The sequence below is a fragment of the Electrona antarctica genome (assembly GCF_951216825.1).
Source record: "Electrona antarctica genome assembly, chromosome: 1".
Taxonomy (NCBI): Eukaryota; Metazoa; Chordata; class Actinopteri; order Myctophiformes; family Myctophidae; genus Electrona; species Electrona antarctica.
Window position 1 is genome coordinate 18,284,203 of NC_136806.1, and position 21,631 is coordinate 18,305,833.

The window sequence follows — 21,631 nt, forward strand, 5'->3', positions numbered from 1 at the left end:
ATTCAGTTCAGTATGTGTAATCATTGGTGTAATGGTGTCTGGAGAAGTGGGTATACTCTCATTCTGCCAAAGAATTCCAAAGTGGCCTGTGCTGCAAGAGAAGAGCTCCCTGGGTTAAGATTTCAGAAAGAACAATAATCATGGCAGGCCAACTTTATTATATGGGTCAGTAGTGTTTACAAAGTCACTTTACTTGTGCTGCGGCTAATGTTTGCTTCATAAATCTAACACTTAAGGGACAGTGGGATGTTTCTTTTACTGAAGGAATGTACTATCATTCTGAATGACTAAACAACCAGAGAGAGTTCAGCCGCTGTTGATGTGTGAACATTATTAATTATTGGCTAATTAAAAATAGCCAATAAAGTAATTACATTTTTAATAATAACATTTTCTTTTCAAGTTTAGCATAATGTTACTTCCCAATGGGAATGGGGGCCACTTCAGCCCTTTTGCAACCAGATCTTATTTTAATGATGTTTAGGACACAAGAACCACTTTCCTGGGGTTTATAGGTGCTAAGGTGTATAATATGAGTTTTTGAGATATTTTAGTCATCTTCATGACGGAAATTTGTCATGAAAATGTGGTCTCACTTCCTTCCTGGACTACATGTTGTCTCATTACGACAGCCCACCTGGGGTGTCTCCCCTCCACAAGTGCACCAAAGCATTATGTTCATTGTAGGGATTCAACAATCCAGTCAAAGCCACAGACTTCATTATGTTTCTGGCCATAGGGTGCAAATTTCAAATTGTGCTACTGTTATCTACTACAAGTAAGACGCACGAACGCGGGAAGCGAACGCAGCTCGTAAATTGCAATAACAACAATTAGAATAAATTACGTAGTTTTTTAAGATTTAATTTTTTTTAGTGTGTGTATGTGTGCGTGCGTGTGTGTTTTTTTTTGTGTTGTGTGTGTTTTTTGTGTGTGATACAGCTGCGCCCTCTGGTGGCGGGCGGGTGGTGTTACAGTGTGACACACACAGACAGACAGACAGACAGACAGACAGACAGACAGACACAGACACACACACACACACACACAGACATGTTCTGTTGCTCACTACGTTCGCAACAAATACTATGAACATTGAGTGACAGGAGTTTCTTGCACTAGCATGACTGAGAGGTCATTTTGGCCGTTTTTTTTAAAGATTTTGAATTTTATTATCTTTGCCCATGAAGCTTTCAGAAGGTTCCCCTTCCATGACCATCATCATACATCATACATATATTATTACTTCAGTCATGCTAGTGTTACAGTTTGAAGACCAATCTTCAACTCACTCGTCTGGACAGCGGCGACGGCGTCGTCATTTCTCGGATGAAGTTCCTCCGCCCCTCCGCCTCCTCCTCCTCGCCGCCACGCTCCTCCTGGTTACCGTGGTGATGATGCCTGCATGTCCCGCCAGGCAGCCGGAGGCTCTCTGTCCTGAACACGGCGTGCGGCTGCATCATATCCATGGCGACGGGAGCCAGAGGCTCTATCAGGTAGCTGACGCTGGTGTTCAGAGATATCAGCCCCCTGGGGAAACAGACGGCATCTGGTCAATGGTTCCTTCCGCACGAAGCGGAAGGTAAAATGACTTTAATGTTTGCCAATGTATATTATGGCTCTGTGTCATGAAACAATTTAAAAGGCTTTTCATTGCAGGAAACAAACATGCAACATAGCAAATTCATGCATCAAATCTAGTAGATGAAAAGGTCATTCTAAAAGTTCATCCTATCTCTGGCCACCCACAGACTGATTGGATTGTCAAACTGAAGCATGAGCGAAACCATATGGTTAAATGGAGACAACCACGTTACAGAATGAGTTCTGCATGTGTGGGTGGAATGAATGGATGAGACACACCATGGCTCAGGTGCATTCATTTACTGCTGTTTAGAAATGATCCGATTGGACAGTTGGAATGATACACAGCTCTCTGGCTTCCTCACGCATGTATACATAAGGACAGATGCACAAACACACACACACACACGTAATTGCACACGCACGCACGCACTCACGCAGGCACGCACGCACACACAGTCATGCAGCTGTAGAAAGCATCTGGAGGTCGAACGCCCACATGTCCCCAGTATTATACATCTCCACGATGAAAACCCCAGAGGCCAGGAGTGTGTGTCAGCATAATCTGTGTGTGTATATGTGTGTGTGTGTGTGTGTGTGTGTGTGTGTGTGTGTGTGTGTGCACATTGTTCCACATCTGCAAGATGAATGAAATAATACATCTTTTGTCAAATCCACTTTCTCTGGAGTAGCGCAGAAAGGAAAACAAAGCACAGAGCGCTCACGCACGCCTCACGCACGCACACACACACACACACACACACACACACACACACACACACACACACACACACACACACACACACACACACACACACACACACACACACACACACACACACACACACACACACACACACACACACACACACACACACACACACACACACACACACACACAAGGGGCTGTGGTTTCTGTCAATGCATGTCTGTTCTTCTGTGGCCGTCTCTCGTCTGTGGCGAGGAGACCTCACTGCTGCCACTCCTCTGGACCAGCGGTGAGACCTCTGACCCACTAACACACTGAACTGCTTTACTGTACATGCAACACTCATACTGTACTCAACAAGCAGCCTTCTATCGCCATCTATTCCAACAGTAGAAAGGCCTTTTCAGGCGGGCAGCGACTGACGCATCTAGTCATTCATTTTGCAATGAGAGGCGTGGCGTTTATTTTGGACGTGCGGAGAAGTTGAAGGTCAATTACGCAAGTGTATGTTCACGGGCACGGCCCCGTGAAATTGTCACGTGCGTGCTCGTTTCGTGCACACGCCCGCTGGGCGACTAGACATGGATTGTGGTGAGCTTCTTTTTTTTTTAACGCTACGTGTCCCGCGCCACTCATGAGCAGACCTGATCCAGGCCACAACGCCTGCGTCACTCGCTCCCCGTATGAAAGGACCTGAAGTGTGTGTTATAGTTACCTGAGTCCTGAGCAGGTGCTGACAACCACACTGGACTCCTCCATGCCTTGTACCGTCCCATGGTAGAAACACTGATCCTGGAACAGAGAGGTGGTCCATATACTGTAACTCTATGGTAGAAACACTGATCCTGGAACAGAGAGGTGGTCCATATACTGTAACTCTATGGTAGAAACACTGATCCTGGAACAGAGAGGTGGTAAATGGTACATTTATATAGCGCCGTTATCCAAGGCGCTTTTACATAGATTGTGCATTACATTCACCCATTCATACACCAATGGCGGCGGAAACCATGCAAGGCACCAACCAGCACATCAGGAGCAATTAGGGGTTCAGTGTCTTGCTCAAGGACACTTCGACACTAACTCTGGGGGAGCCCGGGTTCGAACTGGCAACCTTGCGGTTACCATCCAGCCACTCTACCCCTGAGCCACCGCCGCCGCCTTACGTTTTAGTTTTTTCATTTGAGTCAGATCAGGAAAAAAAACAAACACACACACACACCGAGAGAGGGCTATCATAAATGGTAAATGGACTGCACTTTCTCCAAAGTGTACAATGTATTTCACATTCACCCATACATCCACACACACACCGGTGGCAGAGGAAACCAAGGCACCGACCTGCTCAATTTATCAGTTTGGCGTTCAGTATCTCGCTCCAAGACCCTTCGACACGCAGCCAGGAGGAGCTTCAGGGGATCAAACGTGGAATCTTCCGATTCCAAGACGATCGCCAGAGCCACTGCTGACTTCTACACGTCTAAAATATAATTGCCCGAAAATTATATTTTTGTGGTTTGTAAATGTATGGTGAAAGAAAGGCTTGTGGAGAACTGTTAAGAACAAGCTAACGAGTTATTAAGCAATAATCATGCTTGCTTTAACCAAATGAAGTCAGAACTTGTTTATTGAAGCTACAATATATTCGTTTTACATCAGTTGATTCTCTTTCTCTCTCGCATAATTCCAACAATGGCCGAAATACAATTTGTTGTTATCCAGAGCACTGTCTGCTTCACTTTACTGACATTGCAAATGTCCTATCTAACACAATCAGTCTGTGTCATATCTAACACAATCAGTCTGTGTCCTATCTAACACAATCAGTCTGTGTCCTATCTAACACAAGAGGGCGGCTGTGGCTCAGGAGGTAGAGCAGGTCGTCCAATGATCCCTGGGTCGGCGGTTCGAATCCCGGCTCCTCCTGTCCACATGTCGAAGTGTCCTTGGGCAAGACACTGAATCCTACATTGCCTCCAATGAGTCGGTCGGTGTAAGCTTGCCACCATTGGTGTGTGAATGTGGGAAGTGAGGACGCTGGCGTCGACTGTTCGCCACTTCACCTCATGTATGAATGAATGAACCATTGTAAAGCTCTTTGAGCACTTGTAAAAGCGCTATAAAAATGCAGCTGACGTCTCTCAATGTTAGTGCAGGCCTGGAGACCACCTCCACTGCAGAATGTGCTAGATAGATTGTATAAACAATAACATATCTACCATACAGATTTGAAAAAGTAACATTTTCTTTATTTAAATAAGACTACAGGATGTGCCTGGTGTAATGCATGTGTTTAATGAAAACAATATCTACATTCCTGTAAGTCTTACAGGAATGTAGATATTGTTTTCATTAAATATATGCATTACAAGCATTACATTAATCTCTTACAGTGTAAGAGAATAAAATAAAGTGTGTTAAAAGTGACCAATTGCTACTTATTTTACATAAAATGGTGCATTTATATAGCGCCTTTATCCAAGGCACTTTACATAGATTGTGCATTACATTCACCCATTCACACACATTCATACACCGAATGCGGCGGAAGCCATGCAAGGTACCAACCAGCACACCGGGAGCAATTTGGGGTTCAGTGTCTTGCCCAAGGACACTTCGACATGTAGACAGGAGGAGCCGGGATTCGAACCGCCGACCCATGGATCATTGGACGACCTGCTCTACCTCTTGAGCCACAGTCGCCCCTACATACACTTTGAGGCTGATTTTTTTCTCAACTGTCCGAATGGTGACAGTCGATATGTAGGGTCGACGACAGAGTACAGCATCTTGCAATGGGTCTGGTCCACAAGATTCGATACACCACCAAGATACCCATGTACCTGTCTAGATACTTCCTTAATGTTAACGAAGTCCACACCCACAACACCAGAGGAAGTGCAACAAACCATGTACAACCCAGATTCGGCACAAACAAGGGACTAAATTATTTTCGCTCCTATGCCACCAAAATGTGGAACGCCCTAACAGTCATTAAGACATGCAAATCCCTTGACTCCTTCAAAACCGCTCTCAAAGGGCACCTACGGACGGCTGCAATTCGAAACTGGCCTCCGTAAAATCTGAATCCCCCCCCACCGCCCACCCCCTTTTCTCCTCACTGTATATTTTTCTTTTCCCTTTTTACCTCCTTTATGATGAATTCCTGTTCTGTTCTTTGACTATATAGAAGTGTCTATTTGTACGTCTCTAAATATTTTGATGAATTGAACAAGGTGGACCCTCTTGTAAACAAGTGTAATGCTTAACACATTTTGTGCCCAAAACGTCTGTGGACGTCCTGGGTATTACCGCACGTGCATAGCCCAAGACGTCTGTGGACGTCTTTCAACAAAAAAAAAAATATATATATATATATATATATATTTTTTTTTTTTTATTAAAAAAAATCAGAAAAATCAAAATACTTTTTTTTTTTTTTTTTAACACATGGTGCCAAAGTTTGTGTTTTCGCCATTGAGAATGCATTTGGCGTTTAAATTAAATAACTCAGAAACTATAAAACATTTCAAAGTAAAAAGTTCCAGCATGTGTCTCCACAGTCAGCTGAATTATAAAAAATGTGAATGGATTTTCTAGGTGAAAGTGATTTTGGGCAGTATTGCGTGGGCTCTCAATGTGTTAATTGGGTCGTCCACTCACAGTTAACAGTCTTTGTATTGAGTTTGTGCTTGAAATGTACTGTAATTCTGCAAACTGTTAATAAATATTTCAATCAATCAATAATATGACCTATATCTCTGAACATTCGGAGAGCAAAAATTATATTGGTATCATTAGAAACCCTAGGAACTGCTCTCTCTGAAAGTGCCCAATGTGCAAATAACACAAAACGTGAGATCTGACCCATTTTGTTGGAGCGGGCCACAAATAGGATTCCCTGCTCCAAGGTGTCCCATAGACATAGTCTTACTGTGTTGCTGGGAGACGAGGACCTGCGCTCCCCACTGGGGCTGTACCATATGTCCTGATAGCCAGGAGCCAGGAGCTGCCTGGGAGAGAGAGAGAGAGAGAGAGAGAGAGAGAGAGAGAGAGAGAGAGAGAGAGAGAGAGAGAGAGAGTAAGTAAGTAAGTAAGTAAGTACATTTTATTTATAGAGCACATTTCCCAGACATCAGTCACAAAGTGATGCAGTGGTGCAGTAGATATTCAGTCTATTGAAATAAAATAAATCACATTTGTGTGTGTGAAGTGAGGGACGCCTGGTATTGTTTTTTTTTTATCTCTAGAGGTTTTCTCAGAATTGAGGCTCAGATTGAGGCTGATATGAGGTGAGGGACGATGTCAAGAGCTCAATAGCCTGGCCCAGTCAGCGTGTTTTCTGGTCTAGAGGGGCGGCTAGCACATTTCTCATGAGCTGGATAATATTGGTTCACCGATCTGAGCGCCCTTTTTCATGCATTCTGTTGGGACTGTCTGGCACCACAGCACTCAATGGTGGCATGGAATAGGTAAAACGTCCATAGACTTCACTGCCACACTATATTTGTTAAACTTAAAAGCGCTCTAAAACAAACATTCAAAGCCCGCTAGACTTGGCTGCCATAAGACATAGGGCGCGTTCGGAAATAGCGCACTGAGCGCACTGTGCAATGCAAACTAATAGACGAGTGCACTCCCGGTGCGCATTTCCGAACGCACCCAAATCATTTCAAAAGCCAGACATTGGAGGGGCTGACGCCCCTCAAAATCCAGACAAGACACAGACAGACAACGAAAATACATACAGTATGGTGATGCATTGATACATACAGCAGACATACTGTATGCATTGATACATACAGCAGACATACTGTATGCATTGATACATACAGCAGACATACTGTATGCATTGATACATACAGCAGACAAACTGTATGCATTGATACATACATGTATGTATTGATACATACAGCAGACATATACTGTATGCATTGATACATACAGCAGACATACTGTATGCATTGATACATACAGCAGACATACTGTATGCATTGATACATACAGCAGACATACTGTATGCATTGATACATACAGCAGACAAACTGTATGCATTGATACATACATGTATGTATTGATACATACAGCAGACATATACTGTATGCATTGATACATACAGCAGACATACTGTATGCATTGATACATACTGCAGACATATATGCATTGATACATACAGCAGACATATACTGTATGCATTCATACATACAGCAGACATATATGCATTGATACATACAGCAGACATATACTGTATGCATTGATACATACAGCAGACATATATGTATTGATACATACAGCAGACATATATGCATTGATACATACAGCAGACATATATGCATTGATACATACAGCAGACATATATGCATTGATACATACAGCAGACATATATGCATTGATACATACAGCAGACATATATGCATTGATACATACAGCAGACATATATGCATTGATACATACAGCCGACATATATGTATTGATACATACAGCAGACATATACTGTATGCATTCATACATACAGCAGACATATATGTATTGATACAAACAGCAGACATATATGCATTCATACATACAGCAGACATATATGCATTGATACATACAGCAGACATATATATATGCATTGATACATACAGCAGACATATATGCATTGATACATACAGCAGACATATATGCATTGATACATACAGCCGACATATATGCATTGATACAGACAGCAGACATATATGCATTGATACATACAGCAGACATATATGCATTGATACAGACAGCAGACATATATGCATTGATACAGACAGCAGACATATATAAAGGCAGTAGAGAGCATATAGGGAGAGCTTCTTTTAGACATTCCATAGCTCATAAAACATTCATGGTGACAGAGCTAGTCTACAGTAGGAGAGCTTGAGAGAATCAGACGGAAAATCTTCTCAAAGCTGAGAGGAAAAACTCAACCTAATGCTCACTGCATCGTGTATAGCTATCGTATGCTCTCTCGCCCCAGGTTCACTTCAGACACAAGGACCCCATATTGACCTTATGGCTGAGGCAGTCACAGCAGCGGATGATCTGTCCACTGATGTGTGCAGGACTGTGTTGTTTTTGCTGACAGGGCTATTATTCACCCAAATGCTCCTATGGCAGTGGATGGAAGCCATTCTTTTTTTTCTCTCTCTGTCTGCCTCCAACGCTCTCCATTTTCAGATCATGAAAAAAATTGTTCTATAGGGCTGAAGAGAAGGAAAGGTTCTGCTAGCTGACACGCACAGAGAGAGAACAATAGAGGGTATGCGTGTGACATCATCATCAAACCCGGAAGTTATGGGGGAATGCCTACTGACTGGCAAAAAACTACTTTCTGGCCTTGACAACCCATGCATCCAAACAGAAAAGTCCTATCTGATTGCATTAAACAACGTTAAACAATGTTAAACACACTTTGCATGTTGCTTTGCCACTCGATTTGCCACTCGATGTGCCATTCACTTTAAGCATGCGCATACCCTCTATTAAACATCATTTTCAAAGTGCATGTGCATGCGTGTGCGTGTGCGCGTGCGTGCATGTTTTGACTCGGGCGGTTTCTTGTCCGACAGTTGTTTGTCAACCTAACTGGGTTAATATTTACATCTCCTACAGATGCTTATTTTCCCGTCTTTCTCCTTCCAAGTCTGTCAATCCATTCTTCCTGTTTTCATTCATAAACTTGGGTCTGTCTGAGTCTCACAGCTGGTATTTTTCTCCCTCTGTCTCCTCTCATCCTTTCCTCCCACAAACTCTCTCTCTCTCTCTCTCTCTCTCTCTCTCTCTCTCTCTCTCTCTCTCTCTCTCTCTCTCTCTCTCTCTCTCTCTCTCTCTCTCTCTCTCTCTCTCTCTCTCTCTCTCTCTCTCTCTCTCTCTCTCTCTCTCTCTCTCTCTCTCTCTCTCTCTCTCTCTCTCTCTCTCTCTCTCTCTCTCTCTCTCTCTCTCTCTGATCCGTCAACCAGGAGACTCGCAGACTCAGCAGAGCACAGGGTACATGGACGCGGGGCAGTGAACTCTACAGCAGTGGTTCCCAAAGTGGGGTCCGGGGACCCCCATGGGTCCTTGATGGAGTTCAAGGGGGTCACCAGCTAAATGATAGTTTGGAACCTTATGGGTCTGTAACTCTGAGAGTGTACAAATGGAACCATTCCATTTCATTCCATTTGTACACTCTCAGAGTTAAATTAACATTGATTTTACTCTATTGTATTGTCTGTTTGTACAAAAAAAGAAAATGCAATAAATATATTGTTAAAAAAACAAAAAAAACATTGATTTTACAATATAAATGTGGGGATCCCAGAGATAAAAAATGCCATTAAATGGGGGTCCGTAGACTAATGCATGTCAAACTGGGGGTCCTTGACATGAAAAAGTTTGGGAACCACTGCTCTCCAGAACATCTGGCCGTGCTTGGCTTCATTGCAGGGTTTGCTCAAGGCTCAACTCAACTGACACAGAAAGGGCTGAGCAGCATTTTATCAACATCCTAGTGTTTATTGACTAATACTGTATATTACGTCCATGTTATTGTGAGATGCTGCAATTTGTTCTTGCAGAGAAACCGTTTGAGAAAGACAGTATACAGGATATGGTCTTTCTCAAACGGTTTCTCTGCTAGAACAAGTCTCTGTGAAATGATCTCAGTTCAATATTATGCGTGTGTCCGGGGAAATCATTAATCAAAATCATAACCATGTTTTCCCACCACAAATCTTTTTCGAGCCCAAAGGAAAAACAATGTGAACAAAAGGCTATACAGTATATTGAATTGGATAGTCCTTACTGCCCACGTGGGGCAATTTGGTTAGCAACAGTAACACAATCAATAAATGTACTCGGTTACAAAATTAAAAAAATATATAAATACAAATAACAGTAGATTTAATCATAATAAAGCCATACACTGACACCACGGCGCGTAATCAGCGCCTCAAACTGTGACTCCGCCCACCCCCGGGGGAAGTTGTGATTTGCGCTCGTTCACTGCAATGCAATTTAACAATATTGAGCAGAGTAGCGATTATCAAACGTATTTGCAATGCCATACGTTGAAAGATCTGTTGCCCGTGGACAAGGCACGCTACCTCCGCAAGTTAGATAGCATCGGCATAGATGTTTGTCCGTATGTGATTAAGGATTGGACCAAGTTGCATTGGCAGCCATAGAAAATTCTTACCCCAGGCTAAAACCAGATGTGACGTTTTTGGGCGTTCCTGTCTAGCGTGGTGTCAGTGTATAGAAGCACTAAGAGTCCATCAGACCTTCCTTTGTTAAAGTATGCAATAGCAACTAGCCCTACAGGCGAGGGATCATGATCTCCGATACTGTATTTGTTTGATTTGGCCCTTCTAGGTAAAGTATACCGCCTCCCTAAAGGCAGGAGTCAAAGCTCTGCATAAAGTCAGTCTGCCAGAATGGCCTTGGCCTTGATAAATAACAAGATCATTCAAGTTAGTGCCAATGGTCTTGTTAAACTTCTTAAAGTTCTTTCCATTTCCAAGCTTATTTTTGTTTACCATGCTGAGGTTGCCAAACCAACAAATCATTTGCAAAAGTTTAAATGTATACCCAAAGATGAATAAAACATTTTCCAGAGCGATCTGTCAACATGGAAATCTCTCAACTTTCTCCAGGAATACTCTCCGATTGGGCGTTTTGCAGATGGAGTGAGTGTTGGCATCAGAACTCACGTTGTCATCCAGGATGCAGGGTGCCCAGTGTATTGGCTTACTGTCTGCACAGCTGTTGCATTAACAGTGGGTGCTGACAGGGAGGCTATGGCTAAAGTCTTATTGACTTTTGCATCTCTTTTGTTTAAGGGATATTGTGTTGCAGCAGGTTTGAGTCATCACACACACCATATGAGGACATTGTCCAAGACAGGACCATGGCCCATCTCGTTGTCATAAAGGAGGCTGACAATCAAAGAATGATCAGCAAACTGGATTATGAATTTTGACTTTGATTGGCCCGCAAGCCTCTCGTTCGCTGTCGCTTTTGTAATTTACTTTTAAAAAATTAGCCGGGCTCGCACTTGCCCACACACTTGCCCACACACTTGTCCACACACTTGTCCAGAGCTCAGAGTCTAGCTCAAGGACATTTCGACACTAACTCTGGGGGAGCCCGGGATCAAACTGGGAACCATGCGGTTGCCATCTGGCTGCTCTACCGGCTACTCTACCCCTGAGCCACTGTCCTGTCCCCACAACTGTCCTGTCACCGCAACCTATCTCACTGCCGAAGTAACTGACCATATATAAAGTAACTGACCATATATAAAGTAACTGACCATATATAAAGTAACTGACCATATATCAAACATGGATGAAACTCACCCACCAAACACAGTAACTGCTGTTTTCAGGGACTAGGAGACTGGGAAAGGAACCATAACACTGCAGAGCAGGACAACCGAGAAACCTTCTATTTGTCACAGCCATCAGCAGCAACTGGCGTGCTTAAATCGCAGTAGGAGTACCAAGTCGTTCAGGAAAGCGCCTCAATGATAGCAAAGTGAATCTATTTATTCAATTAGTGTTGATGCATTTCCCCCCCCCTTTTTTTATTCTTTGTTAAATAGATAAATATCATGCACCGACTTTGACCTCATCTTCATTTAGAAACACAAACTAAATATGGACGTATCTTTACTTAACTTAACATTAGACTCTTTTGGATGAAGTGAACGAGATGGGAAGAGTAGAAAATGATGTGATAGATAGAGGAAATGGAGAGACGCCATTGTTCCATTACCCCAAATTAGATGCCCTGCCTGCAGCCTGGCCTGCAGTTACAATGCCACCCTGTTGATGTCATCAGCTACAAAGAACGTCACAGACAGAGAAAGGCCTGCTTCATCCCTCTGCAGATTACCACCGGCCTGAGTGGGGGCGATGGAGAGCTATATTAAGACAGCCCCCCTGCAGAAGACATGTACATGCATTGCAAACTGGCGAGCGAGCGAGTGAGCACGCACGCACGCGAGCGAGTGAGCACGCGCACACACACACACACACACACACACACACACACACACACACACACACACACACACACACACACACACACACACACACACACACACACACACACACACACACACACACACACACACACACACACACACACACACACACACACACACACAGTCTCCTGGGTGACTCATAAATTATAGTTAAGTGACATAGTGCATTGTGAGCGGGTGATGTCAGCCTAAACGGAGTAAGTCTTAATGTGCAGCAGTGAGCTGCCCAGAGGACCCCTTTCCTTCCACGGTCTTTTCAGTGCCGTTTCTTGCATTATTACACCCATTTTCTTCACTGCTGCCTCTGAATCTTCATCACTCTCTTTCCTTCTCCTTCTCTCGTCAAGTCCAGTTAAAAGGTAAATGGTAGAATGCACGTCGGGAGCAATTAGGGGTTCAGAGTCTTGCTCAAGGACACTTCGAACTGGGAACCTCACAGTTCCCATCTGACTGTTTGTCTGTTTTACCGGCCACTCTACCGCTGAGCCACTGCCGCCCCGCTAAGTGTCAGGCCGGCCTGGTCGATGATTGTCTGATCTTTAGTGAGCCGCCATCCCACAATCGTTACACAGGAAGGGCAATCACTTCTCCCTGCAGGGAAAGATTCTCTTGCTCTTCCTCTCTCTCTCTTATCCTCTTCCTCTCGTCGTGCCCACTCTGTGGATGTCAGTCAGCAGCTGCCATGTTGAGCTACGCTGGGCTGATGTACAGAAGTGTATGGTCATTCTGCTAGACTGAAGGCTCTGTATTATATAACCTGCTACTGAGTGACACACAGTAGGGCTGGGCTGGGCAGTCGATAACATCAATACTGTGATATGAGACCAGATATCATCTGGGATTTGCTTATCGTATTTGTAATATTGTGATACGGTAAAAGTGTTGTCTTGTCCTGGTTTTAATCACATAAGCCTTATTTTATACTTAAAATTTGTTATAAGAAATGGTGCAAATAGCAAATCTACAAGCTCACAAAGCATTGCAATATGACAGCCCCCTAGCAAAAATAGCAATTATGGAATAACTTCCCCCTAATCCCCCTAATCACAACCTTATTATAACAAAATAGTATCATCACAGTACAATATTATCATCACAATATCAACTTTGACATATTTGGTATTAAATCGATATTTTTAATATATTGTATTTTAGATATTTAGACCATATCGCCCATCCCTAACACAGTCACAACATTACATTGCAAAAGATAAAGCCTGACCCTAAAGAACTCTTGTGTGGTTTGATTAAAGTAAGTACTCTGCGATTAGTCTGAGTTTGGTTTGGCTAAATCTCCTGGGTGCCACTACCTAAAAGCTAAACACGCACGCACGCACGCACGCACGCACGCACAGATCTGAATCTGTCAAGCAACAGGAAGCCTAACCACAGGTTAACTCTGACTTCCAGGGTATAGAATCACCCAAATGCGTTAACATGAGTGTGTCGTCGCATACTAAGTGCTGAGAGTGCTTTTAAATCAAGATAGCTGGGCGAGAAGAGAAGAGGCCTCGATCTGGGGGTTCTGGATGAGCTCCAGGGTCCAGACATGCTGTGATTGAGGAGGGGACAGTATAGGGCTGCGGCGGGCCTAAATCTGGCAGAGGAGCTGAGACAAAGGTTCTGGTTCAGAGCTTAGTCAGGACCAGGCGAATAAGAACCAAGGAGGGAGGGAAGGGCTGGTGCTAATGCACTTGGTTGAGATAGAGAGTGGGGGAGAGGAGAGAAGAGGGGAGGGGAGGGGAGGGGATGGCGAGGGGGCTAATGCATTAGGGTCAGTGGGTCACATTCTCCCATGGTATCGGATGACATCACCAGGCACGGGAGGAGATGGGGGGTGGGGGGGGACACAAGTCAAGAGATCCACTCAGTAATGAAGAATGAAGGGATTTTTTTAATATTGCATGGAGCTAACGTGCTGTTTATTATTGTATGGGCCTCTGTGTACAGTATGTGTACAGTATGTGCGTGTGTGCGTGTGCGTGCGTGCGTGCGTGCGTGTGTGCGTGCGTGCGTGCGTGCGTGCGTGCGTGCGTGCGTGTGTGTGTCATGTGTAACAGACAGTCCAGTAGAGACAGACAGAAGATATAGATAAAGACATAGGCAGACAGCATAGTGACTCTGTGAGACTAAACATGAAACCAAAGGGAAAAAAGGACGACCTAAATGCATCCTGATCTGTGCCCTGTAGCGCCGCCATCCATCATGGCCCGAGCGGACACCAGCCATGCACTTTAACATTTGTTTGTGTTTCTTTTGGCTTGCTTTGTGTGCACAACTGTGTCTGCGTGTGTCATGTCTCTGCATGTGGCCACGGTCTCCCACCACGACGCCGCCTGGTGAGACTGTGTGGGGGTGATGATGTGTATTTATATTTGTGCCGTCCCATGGGAATCACCGATGAGGCGACAGAAAGGAGAAGTGAGAAATAATGGGGTTAGGGGATGGTTTTCCAGGAGAGGAGGATTATGAAAAGCAAGGGCAGGGACAGGACAGAACTGGGCTTTATGTGTATAGATGAGAACAATGATATGATTCAGTTCCCAGGGGGGTGCTACAATGAAGATAAGTGGACTTTTGAGTAAGTGGCTGATCAGGTCACAGGCAGGCAGTCAAGGGCAGGACAACATACATTAGAAGGCGTAAAAGATATCAACACTGCAACACGTGAGCCCATGTCTCAACCACACACACACACACACACACACCGCACGGCATACTTAGACGGACCCCCAACTCTCTCCTCTCGCTCGTCGCTACACGACTTTTCTGACCTCCACCCCAGTCTCCCAGTCCTCGTTCAATCTTGTCCCCCGCGCCTGAGTCAGCGTACACGGCCCCACCTGGCCCCCAACCAAATCCCCCCCCCCCCCCCTTGCTCTGCAACAGCCTGTCATTAAGATAAAAGCTCTCACACACACACACACACACACACACACACACACACACACACACACACACACACACACACACACACACACACACACACACACACACACACACACACACACACACACACACACACACACACACACACACACACACACACACACACACACACACACACACAGAGGAGGATATAAATGGATTGCGTCTGGACTCCAGCCAGTGGAACTGATGCCATACAAAAAGGTTCACAGCGGCGTCTCTCTCCTTAGTTTGATTAAGCATTCCGTGGCGCAAAGCAACGAGATGCACCCGAAATATAAATGGAGCGAATGAAAACGGCACAGGTTGTGAGCACCGCGGGGCGTGACAAGCAGGGCGTGGCGAGCTAAAGGGCGATCTGTGAAACCTCATTGCCTGAGTTAAATGGACCTGAATGGAGGTTGGGAACACGTCAGGACAGCGAAGGCGTGAGGAATTTGTCCAGGCACAGGGCCTAAGGGATGGGCTGCTTCTACGGTCTCTGGCTCCAGACTCTGATACTGATCTCATTACCTGAACCTCTCCCTGACGCATGGATGGACATGGACGCACCCTACCCGAGCATGAGCTTTGGGCTGGGTGGGCTTGGAGAGTAAAAAGAAGCCATCTTGCCGGTGTTAATGGCAGGGCGGCAACTAGCCCCATTTGCCATTGACAGCCCATACATCCAAACAGAAAAGTCCTGTCTGATTAATCATCATTAAACGACGTCAAACTCATCAACATTGCAGCTAAAATAGCTTGAATTATCCTCTACCTATCTGTAAACTGTGTGTTTCATAAAAATCCACTGTAGACATGTTATGGGACTAGTGGTGGCTTGATAAATGAGAACCAGCTTCCTTTTATATAACATACTAACATTATCTGATCATTTATCCTGCCATCCATTGAGCAGGTTCTGATGTTTTGCAGTTTCCGGCTGCTAAGGATAAATCACAGACTCGCATACATGATGATAACTCACTCTGGAAATGTCTGTTTTAGGCGCTTTAGTAGGATATTGTGGAAACTTCAAAATAGCTGAAATGCACCCAAAACAGTTGTACAGTATTTACATGCCACTGGATCAATATACTCCAGTTCTAACACACACACGGATCAATATACCAAGACTACAGGGGGTTATACATTTCATACAGATTTGGACTGATGTCATTCCATGTGCGCCAGCGATACAACACAGAGCATCCCCAATTTTCTTTTGGCAGATCAAGTTACCATAAACATCTCTCTACGATGCACATCAATAAAGATGCATTGAACCACAAAGTTGGTCTGCATTTCTACAGACAATGTGATAGAGATATTTGCATTATCCTATATATATATATATATATATATATTTATATTCAAATTGGCTAATGGGAGGGCAGGCTGGAAGGCCGGTGTACCTCTGACATCACTTTGACATAACCATACACAAACCTGATACGCCCATATATAGGCATGTCACTATGACTCAGACATAACCGTAAACAAACCAGATATGCCATATGCAGGCATGTATGGAGAACGGGTTGTCCAGGGTCACAGATTGAACCACTATATCCATATATGATCACGTGCATATATGGGATGGACCGACTTCACACAAGGGAGTGCGGTGCCCGCCGCCGACTCGTTTTGAAAGTTGTTTTTGAGGGGCGCTAGCCCCTACAATGTCCAGCTTTGAGGGTCTGAGTAAACACAAACATTGAAGACAAAAGTGAGGACGCAAATTGTGGTTGGCCAGAATGAGATGAAGTATGATAAGAGCGCCGCTCACATTCACGGGTGTGATTTTTATAACAAACAAATACACACAGAGATGTATGTGAACACACACTCACACACGCACACACACACGCTAAATGGAATCTTGCTATAGGGTAAAAGTGAGTTTCGGGAAATAGCCTGTGTGTTTCACAAGTAATTTGACTTAGTGAAAATGACATTTCAGAGAAATTGCACTTCCTTTACGTTTGGGTGATCAAGCTGAAGTGCCCCGCCCCCACCTCCGTGAATGAATGCCACCTCTGTATTTCATTTTGAGGAACCAGAAAGGTTTGGAAATCACGTAGACATGTGCTGTGCCAAACTCTATCTTGTTCTGTCAGCTCACTCTGCCTTCCATATCGCGCTAGCTCTTTCAAAACACTATCTCTCTCACACACACACACACACACACACACACACACACACACACACACACACACACACACACACACACACACACACACACACACACACACACACACACACACACACACACACACACACACACACACACACACACACACACAATGGTGAGTAATGATAATCACAGTCTGACCACCTGCTGGGGGTGTCCCTCAGGGGTCTGTCAGTCAGATGCAGCAGTCTGTTGAAATGTACGTGTGCGTGCGTGCGTGCGTGCGTGCGTGCGTGCGTGCGTGCGTGCGCACACAAACCCAATTGACTGACTTCTATGTAAACCAAAATGCATTAGCCCCCGCTAAATAGCCAGCCCCCCCCCCATAGTCCCCCCATACAGTCACAATTTTCTGGAGCCGTCGCTGTTGCCATGCGAGCTGAGATTCAGTGGGTTAAGAGTAAGACCCAAACATTGCCTGTTCATCTCGCCCCCTCCCGAACCCCGGCCAGGCCCCTCTCTGCCATCACATTGTCCTTTATTCCAAGCTGGACACCTTCTCTTTCCTCAACGGACACAATCTGTCCTCCATCAGATGACAGGATGTGCAACACGACGGAGGGCCAGTCTCCCTTCCTGCCAGCCCCAAGGGCGCTCAGATCAAATGTCATCTGTAATATCCCCCCCCCCCCCCTCCCCCATTCCAACCACCTCTCTGCCCCTACAGAGTGGAACAGACCCGTTATCCGTGTCACAGTGTGACAGCGGACATCTGGCTCAAACAAACAGGCTATAGCTAAGCACTGCAGTGAGGAGCCTTACTTATACTAGGGCAAACGAGATACGCAAAGGACCACAATGGAAACAAGCCCCAAGGGGCTTTCTGTGTTATCCTTTTAGCATAACCTTTGACTGTACTATACCTGTAACGCTGGTTAACACACACACACACACACAAAGTATTCAATCAATCAATCAATAAAAAGCATACAATACAACATAACGGAAGGCCATTTCCACCACTTAATAAAAATAAAAGGACCTGAATTCTCTTTCTGGGTTTTTTTCTTTCTTTTTTTAATCACAACTGCCTATCTCACCTATGATGATGCTCTAGCACTATGCCAAAAGGTTTTTTAGCATGCTGAAAACTGTTGTGGCACAAAAACAAAGTTGGCCTTAGCTAAAGGCATGGAGTATCCAATGTATAGCTGCATGAGCGCCCACAGCCAAGGAGGCAATCAGAGGAAGCACACTTTGTCTGCATCTATAGCCTAGCCCATTCTCACATCTGTGAGAATGAAAACTCAATGAGATGATATTGGTGTGCCTGTATCACATTGCTTATTGTTACCACTCTGCACTGAGTGCATGGATTCAAGCTAAAATATGATGTTTTGGTAATACTTGTTCCTGATTTGTTCTACATACAACCAACCAGGTGAAGAAATCACAGATTGAGGCTTTAATTTTATGAAATATCCTAGACATCCTAAATATCCTGGGTTTTATGGAAGACAAAGCTTCGGAACATAATGCTAGTTTTGACAACTTCAAATGATCTAATCTTAAAATAATAACCAAAAATAGCCCATCTACAGGCTCTCATTCAGGCCTTGTAGATCGACTATTTTCTCTGATGCAACATGCTTCCATGGAAGACATGTATGGCTTCTATGGAATCCAAATGACTCCGCCGTGGCGACTGAGAACTTCTAATCCATGTGAGTGGCTCTGCTCGTTACACTAAAAGCCTGATTATATGAATGACTCTGTAGTAATAATGACACTCACTCATTCCGCTCCAGGTGAAGGCTCAGTTCCCGACCCTCTGCTGTAATCAGGACTTGTGTCTCTGATGGATGCTGCTGCTGGCACAGAACAACAACAGATATGTGATCAGGACTTGTGTCTCTGATGGATGCTGCTGGCTGGCACAGAACAACAGATATCTGCTAACACACATCTGGTAGCAGCAAACACTTCATCCTGAGTCAGGGAAGTCATTGTCCAGATCAAAGTGCACTTTTGTTGAATCAGCAGATAAACAAACGGACGGGCGGATAAATAAATAGATGATGAATGGACAGGGAGACAAATGAATAGAAAGAGACAAATACATTGATAGTCTGTCTATATGAGGAGTTTCTTTTTTTTTAGTAAAAGTAAACTTGTCAATACCCCACTGTAGATGTTTGGGGGGTTTGGGTAAACCCAAAAATTGGGTATAAAGATCACGTGTTCAACATTTTACTTGAGTAAAAGTACAAAACACCAAACATACTCATTATGCAGAATGGCTCATTTCACAATCGTAATATTGGATTGTAATTAGTAATGCATTAATGTTCCAGCTGGTAAAGGTGGGCCGATTGTAATTACTTTATGTGCTGCTGGGTGGCCTAAACTATAATAAGCATTAATCAGTTCATTTATGTTTTGAATCAATACATCTAAAGCTGAATCTGCAAAAAAGTAGTAACTAAAGCTGTCAAATAATTGTAGGCTAGTGGAGTAAAAAAAAAAGTACAATATTTGCATCTGCAATGTAGTGGAGTAAAAGTATAGGAAATGTAAATACAGGAGTAAGGATAAAGTAGGCCTACATCAGACAGACAGACAGACAGACAGACAGACAGACAGACAGACAGACAGACAGATAGATAGATAGATAAGAGACAGCTAACCTCTTTGTTGGATCTCTTATGTCTGTCAGGGTGCAGCCATCTGGGATGTGTAATCTCATAAGACTTTACATTCTCCAGGCTGCTCCTCAAAAACCTCTGTTTATCCTGACCTGATCACAAACACAAGTTTAAGCATGTCAGCAGCAGCATGCCTGTTGATTGAAATATATTTAGTTTCTTCAAACATTTAATAGCAGATTTAACCTTTAACGATTTCCCTTGTTTTTAAAAAAAATCATATTTACATATTATCTCCTCTGAATTCTGATGGGCAACCCGTTTCAATTTCATCAAAACAAATATCGATTTCATATTAATTATGCATGCTGTGAAAGTCAAACTGCATAGCCATGCTGCCACGCAATGAAATCCTGATCATGATCCCAAAAACAAAAAATATGCATGAATATTAATATTATTTCACTCCTCGCCTCCGCGTTTTAATACAGGCACTCACCTTTGTAATACTCGCCTTCGGCTACAGAGAGAACACACTGGACAACAAACAGTAAGAAACACAGAGCAGCATCACAACACACAGCACAGCGGGTGGTGGTGGTACGCGCTCCTAGACGCATTGTAACCCAAATCACTTGGACAATCTGACACAGAGAAAGTGCATAACAAGGCTATGTTTTGGAATGATACTATAGTAGCTATTAATGGTCGCGTTATAAACGTCTATGTCTTGACATGTCGCGCTTTGCCGCTGTTCTGCTCATATAGAATAGGATGCTGTTGTCTGATGTCGATCCGTGCGTGCGTGCCGTGCCGTGCAGGAGCGAGGCGTTCAGTCCATTCAGATCAGACAACCCCTCCCCTTCTTCTTTAGAAACCATCGTGTGGGAGTTATTCTCCGTCGTACATACGTGTCGCTTGCCGATAACTGATTTGCAACATAAGGAAAGGACGCGCTTGTCAATCAGATCTTGTCGATCACGGCAAGGAAGCGAACATAGGAGTTCAATTCCCATGATGACCTACTTTTTTTATTCAAATATAACGAGCCTGCACCACAGGCTAGTTGCCTATATAATAGATAATGTGCAGGCATGATGGAATATGGCCATATAATCTATAATATCACCCACATTACATACAATTCCAAAAAACATGCTAGTCACTATACTCACATAAATGGTGCATGCTGCCCGCCAGTGGTGGAAGTAGATTGTTTGGGCAATTATAGAAAGACAAAACATAAGCAGTGAGTAGCCTATACAAGATGAAAGACTGGACTGTCCTTGTGGTCAGTCACTGTGGTGTCCGTGTACTCTTATTTAGGTATATGAAAATTTAGCTATTGAAACTCCCATTTTAACCATGATAGATTCATCAAAAACACCTGTCCTTAGTTCTGGTGACTCATTATGAGTCAACGGACATTGATTGATTGAATGAAAATTGTATTAACAGTTTGCAGAATTACAGTACATTTCAAGCACAAACTCAATACAAAGGCTGTTAACTGTGAGTGGACGACCCAATTAAGCATTACACTTGTTTACAACAGGGTCCACCATGTTCAATTCATAGAGACGTACAAATAGACACTTCTATATAGA

At 43.9% G+C, this 21,631-nt stretch overlaps 2 protein-coding genes across 2 annotated transcripts in view; one reads left to right on the plus strand and one right to left on the minus strand.

The window, feature by feature from the left end:
• The window catches only part of adam19b (ADAM metallopeptidase domain 19b), a 44,268-nt gene extending 23,404 nt beyond the window's left edge, over positions 1 to 20,864 (minus strand). The window contains exons 1-6 of the mRNA XM_079508786.1: positions 20,524 to 20,864; positions 20,067 to 20,176; positions 19,174 to 19,250; positions 6,228 to 6,306; positions 3,009 to 3,085; positions 1,293 to 1,530 (exon numbers count right to left, since the gene is read on the minus strand). Of these exons, the coding sequence (XP_079364912.1) occupies positions 1,293 to 1,530; positions 3,009 to 3,085; positions 6,228 to 6,306; positions 19,174 to 19,250; positions 20,067 to 20,176; positions 20,524 to 20,644 (702 nt within the window). The 5' untranslated portion in view covers positions 20,645 to 20,864. The remainder of the gene's footprint in view (positions 1 to 1,292; positions 1,531 to 3,008; positions 3,086 to 6,227; positions 6,307 to 19,173; positions 19,251 to 20,066; positions 20,177 to 20,523) is intronic.
• adrb2a (adrenoceptor beta 2, surface a) overlaps positions 1 to 21,631 on the plus strand; it is a 237,335-nt gene that overhangs the window by 1,752 nt on the left and 213,952 nt on the right. The gene's annotated exons all lie outside the window — the stretch shown is intronic.